This window comes from Lactuca sativa, chromosome 2 (assembly GCF_002870075.4).
Source record: "Lactuca sativa cultivar Salinas chromosome 2, Lsat_Salinas_v11, whole genome shotgun sequence".
NCBI lineage: Eukaryota > Viridiplantae > Streptophyta > Magnoliopsida > Asterales > Asteraceae > Lactuca > Lactuca sativa.
This window is the reverse complement of record NC_056624.2, coordinates 36577532-36583559: the sequence shown is the minus strand read 5'-3', so window position 1 is coordinate 36583559 and position 6028 is coordinate 36577532. Positions and strand designations below refer to the sequence as shown.

The window sequence follows — 6028 nt, the reverse complement described above, 5'->3', positions numbered from 1 at the left end:
AAATCTATTAAGTGAGTTTGTTTCTGGTCCAAGACAAAAACACATGGATGTGGTCATGCGTCTCGTGTACTATCTTAAGGCAACACCTGGTTAGGGTATTCTTTTGCCCAATGATGGAGGTATTGAACTTGTAGCTTATTGTGATTCTGATTGGTTAGGGAGTCCTTTCACAAGAAGGTCACGAATTCAATACTTGATGCTTTTGGGAGGAGCGCCAATTTCTTGGAAAGGAAAGAAGGAGATGGTTGTTTCCCGTTCCTCTGCTGAAGTAGAGTATAGAGCAATGGCAGATACAATTAGTGAATTTATGAGGCTTCGTTGGTTACTTAAAATCTTGAAGGTGACACCCATTAAAGCTACTTCACTCTTTTGCGACAATCAAGAAGCTAGACACATTGCTAGTAATCTAGTTTTCTATGAAAGAATTAAGCATGTAGAAATGGATTGTTTCTTTGTTAAGGAACGAGTTTAGTCTCAGGAGATACGACCAGTTTATATGAACACAAAAGAACAATTGGCTGATGTTTTTACAAAGCCCTTGGGAGTTGTCAGACTAAAGGATTTACCGGTCAAGTTGGGCATATGCAATTTATATGCTCCAACTTGAAGGGGAGTAAATGATTTCCTTCTTTATCTCCTATTTTTAATATTTATTTAGTTGTTATCCTTTCCATATTAGCTGTTATCTTTTCCATATCTTTTATTTACCATTGTATTTATGCCCCCCGATTGATTCAATGAATTTATGTTTTAGAGTGATCGATTTCTTTACATATATTTTTAGGTCTACGGTCTTATAAAAAACAAGCAATCTGGACTGCCTGTGTGGCCCGGCGCGTGCTGCACAGACATATATAAGAGGTGAGGAAGAGTATTTGCAAATGAACAAACACCACCCTATAAAGCACAACACTCATTAAACAAAATCGTTATGAGTAATGTATTATTAATTTTGGAACTAGGCTTTACAAGTCATGTCTTGCAAAATCAAGTGATAGTCATTTTTTTCGAATGATTTATTTCATGAGCACATCACATAATGTTCCATCTCCTCTTATTTAATAATCGCTTGAATAAGTTTGTGAGGAAAACCATCTATCTATCACTGCAGTACTTTCTTTAGGCTTGTAATAAGGCACCATATGTCCTGCACCCTGTAAACACCCAAATCGAATTAATGTATTGATACATATAAATATAATATAAAATTATGTCTTAGATGTTAAATACGAATGACTGCTACGGGATGAGGTTTTGCCAAACACACCAAACATATTTTTAAGAATTATGATCATAAAATATCTATGTATGACATAAAAAACATATTTTAAAAGGAAAATTGATTGTGGAAAATTCATACTTTAACTGTGGCAAATGTCAATGAATAATGATCATTTTTGGCATATTTCATCTCATATCTGCAAAACAATAAATATGAAATTAATAAAATTAAAATGGAAACAAAATTTTTTTTTCAATAATAATGTAAGAAGTTCTAATCTCATTTTTTTTCTATTAGGTTACGGGGCTAATATCTTAAATAGTAATTGAATAAATATCCATAAAAAAAAATTATTTGTCTTAGTGGAGCTGAATCTCACCCGCCAACTTGACTATCAACATAGAACGGTTTCCAAGGGATCTCAACTGCAATATTAAGTGAACTTATCCATTCTTCAACCCCAACATATGGAAATGTCATATCATGGTCGCCACTGTAAATCAGCTTTACATTTAATAAACAATGTATAACCGAAATTGCATTGATAACTCCATCAGTATTATAAATATGAAGGCCACTCTTACAATACCTCATGATGAAACATTGACAATGTTTGCTACCAAGTTTTTCATGATACCCAAAGCTACTAAAAATATCATATGAATAACAAAACGTGTCATTCTTTCCTTGAGAGTAATGAATGGTATCATTGCGCATCTCCCATTTTCCAATTTTTCCCTAAAGTAAAATTTAAGCGATGAGAGTGAATGAAAGTCATGGGCAAATTATCTTTTCAACAAAAATAAAGGTAGTCACGTACTTGACGAACGTTGAGAGCTCGTTGTACAGCTTCAGAGTTTGCCCAACTCTCGGCAACCATGTTAAATTTGCTCTAAAATGATGAAAATAGATGTTAGAATTTTGTTGCTTTTTCTAAACCCATCAGGAACCAAATCTTTACTACAACGTAAATTTGGAAAAGCTAATGCTAAAAATGAATTCATGTCTATTTTGTATAATTATTTAGTCTTACTACAATATGATACTACACGTCAAATAGATGATGACCAAATCAAAGATATATAGGAAAAGTTTCCATAAGCTAGTTAAAGGATCTTATTCGAGAAAGTCAATACCATGAAGGAAAAAAATCGACGAATTATACTCACTTTTCCTATAAGGCTTTATCATTTTAACTAGTGGCTAATTCTCACATCAAAGGTGAACTACATCACTAAGATTCCATCATTGTTTTAGCTTTTAGATTCTAATAGATTCATCAAGGAGCTATGAACACTAACATTGTCAACGTCTTATAGAAAGATATATGTCCGAAAGAAGCAAAAAAGAAGACAGATAGAGATAGAGAGACATTACTTCGCAATGTTGCTCCGGATCATTTTCATCACAGAATGGTTCCAAAATGTTATCGAAATTAAGACGCATTATGCACTGCAAGGTGAAATTTTCATAGCATTTTATCAAGTTTAAGAGCTTTATAAGTAGGTATAAATTAGGTCATACTTCTCACCTGTTCATATTGATCAAGACTATTTGCACATAATGTGTTTGTTCTATCGATGTTCACATAGTTACCATAACAATTATTGACCGCAGACTGCAAAATTAAATCATTAATTAACGATAAGACTTTGTTTTCAATTTTTAGCTTCTTGATGAACATATAATAAAATTACCTTGTAAATATCATCTGATATAAGTGCCATACGATGAGCATATTCAAATCTTGAATTGAAATCCTTAAACTTATCCGTGAGAGGACTGATAACAATGTATCCCTACATTTATATGTGCTTTTATTAAAGACGATATAATTAAATTTTATGAATTAGATAAAGGTTTTCAAGTTTCTTTAAAGTTATTCCACCGATGGACACTTCTCAAATGATTTAGAAAAGAATATGCTCTAAAGTAGAAACGTTTAAAAATTTTACTTGAATATTTAATGTTGGTTGATCTCCGCGCTCATTGCCTACAAATGTGAAAATGTTACAAATATCACAACTTTCTTTCAACATCAAATGAAATATTGTAAAAAGAAATGCTATTATGAGTACCTTCATATATTTCTAGAGCGATTTTGGGAACGAGCATACCCGTATAAGAAATCCCTCCTATGTATAAGGGATTTTTTAAGAACATGGGGTGATCAAGAAGAAACTGTTTAAATAAAAAATAAAAAGGTTAATGAAAAAAAGTCATTAATTAAAAAAAAAAAATGTGCAATAAACGTCTGTAATATGTGTTTCCAAGTATAGTCAGTACACACACATGTACACGAGATATAATGTCATAAAAAATGATATGCATGGTGCGTATTAAATTTATATTGTAACTACACATATTTAACGTTGTTCAAAGATATCTTGCAACACAAAAAAGCTTTCGGCACTAAACATACATTTCTTGTATTTTTATTAAATATGTGATGCGTTATTATATTAACACATTATATTGAATTTAATTTAAGTTCGACCTTCTTTATAAATTCGTTAGCTTGGATAGACAAGATGGTGTCGCTGCTAATCCATCCATCTTTCGTTTCGGCATAGGAAAAGCCAGTACCAGCCGGTATGTCCACAATTATAAGATTAGCCATCTATACATTACCATATGGACCATTAAATATTACTTTATAAATATTAGGTCGGATTCAGAATAAAAATAATGTATAAGTGGATGGATATATATATATATATATATATATATATATATATATATATATATATATATATATATATATATATGTGAACCTGTGTCCATGTGTTTGGATTGGAGACTAATGTTATATTATCTTGACTATTATCCAAGTCGAACTGAAGTGAACCTACAAGAAAACAACTTCATCAACTTAGACAACCACATTTAGCATACATCAATTAATACCTCATTGGTTATATATTGTATCAATTCAATACTGAATTAATATGAGTTGTTTCTAGTACCAATAAGATTCAGATTATGACGATGGGCTTTGGAGAACTTAGGAGTCTTTTATAATGGATGAAGTAATATGATTCTAGTATAATAGAATCACTTGGCAGGATAATCTTATTCCTTGTAGAGTTAATATTCTTGTTGGAGGTTATTTTTGAATAAAATCTCTCAAACATCGTGATATCCATTCTATCACTTCCATGTCCTATATGCGTCTCTTCAGATCAATCGACACAATATGTGTAATGTGTTCATGGAAAGTTTGGTGCTTTCAAGTGATTTGTTTATCTTGCTGGTTGGATCTATGCAATTGTCACACGTTTCAAGGAGATTTTTTAATTTATGCAAACTCTGCCCTTTGGTCCATTTGAATTCATAATTAGCTCATACATGGGGAGTAACAAGAAACGTTGACCTAGGAGATCATGTGGGCCATGGACCACATGCTCGAATCTTAGAAAATTGACTGGTTGTAGTTGTTTATACTAGCCCAAAATGTCATAAACTGGATTGGCTCTTTAGGTCGGGATTCTAATGAAGAAACTGACTAAAAATGAACTAGACACCATTGTTTTGTAGCAACATGAGGTAATTCCTAAATAAGACAAATTAGAGACCACACCTTGATAAATATACCTATTAAATTTAAATTATTATTGATTTTATTTATGTAAGTTTATCATCGTGTGCACTGTGAACTAGTGCGTTAAGTTGTGCATTGCACAACAAATTTATATTTACACCTTAAGGTTGTTTAGCTTAATTCATTATTCAAGGTGTCACTTATTTTTTAACAAGATCTCCCGTCATATGCTATAATATCGATTGTTAATAACAATAAACACTTTAATTACAGTCTAATAGTTCAGCCATGAGAAATAACAAAACTGTGTATTGAAATTTTCCAAGAAATGTACCTATTTCATACAAGAAAGTATATAACGAAGAAGTGCCAGGACCACCAGGAATATAGAATATAAGTGGATCGACTTCGGGGTTTCTTGTTGACTCAGCAAATAAGTAAAACAATTGCACATCTTCGTTCTCCCCTACTCCAACATAACTATCAGGCAATATATGTAAACATAAATTTAAATTAAAACACAATAATGCAAGCTTTATGTACCAGGATTTCTTTAAAGTGTGAGTTGAGAGCTTTCTAAGTTAATGTAAACATTCAGTCGATTAAACTTATCGATTGTCGGTTGCTCCATTGTTAAATGCAAGAAATATGAAGGTAAGAGATGAATTATACCCGGTTTCAAGTTTAAAGGGAAGATCGCCGGTATATCCCGGAAGTGCTTTAACGACTGATTTGGAATGACAAATAATCAGCAAGTAGGCTTGGAAGATGAAAACAAAAACAAAAGAAAACATTAAGCTGTTGTGTCCGGACTCCATTATGGTATGTTCTCTCTAGTTTCGGTGGTTCCGGAGGGCTATAGTTCATTGTGATATATAAAGGATCTTTTATATATATATATATATATATATATATATATATATATATATATATATATATATATATATATATATATATATATATATATATATATATATATATATATATATATATATAGGGTTGACAATTAGGGCAACATATACTGGAACCAATGATCAAGTGACACGTGTCCATTTCTTTATTCATAAGCAATGTATTACGGAAGTTATTTATGTAGTTATTCCAAAGTGATGTGTTATCAAGCTTTCATTGGTTCCAACATGTGTTGCCCTAATTGTTCATTTTCCATATAACATTTCCCTATATATATATATATATATATATATATATATATATATATATATATATATATATATATATATATATATATATATATATATATATAT

At 31.2% G+C, this 6028-nt stretch overlaps 1 protein-coding gene across 1 annotated transcript; it reads right to left on the bottom strand.

Annotated features, from left to right (window-relative positions):
* Positions 1–977: 977 nt before the first annotated feature.
* LOC111886709 (serine carboxypeptidase-like 13) lies at positions 978–5607 on the bottom strand. Its single transcript, XM_052768064.1, has 14 exons — positions 5436–5607; positions 5098–5243; positions 3997–4070; positions 3720–3842; positions 3301–3403; positions 3178–3215; positions 2920–3021; positions 2754–2840; positions 2600–2674; positions 2043–2114; positions 1812–1960; positions 1602–1715; positions 1361–1418; positions 978–1154 (listed from the first exon to the last, which is right to left on the bottom strand). Exons 1-14 carry the CDS (start codon positions 5579–5581, stop codon positions 1059–1061), a joined length of 1383 nt encoding a protein of 460 aa, XP_052624024.1. The 5' UTR covers positions 5582–5607; the 3' UTR covers positions 978–1058.
* Between the last annotated feature and the right edge of the window lie 421 nt (positions 5608–6028).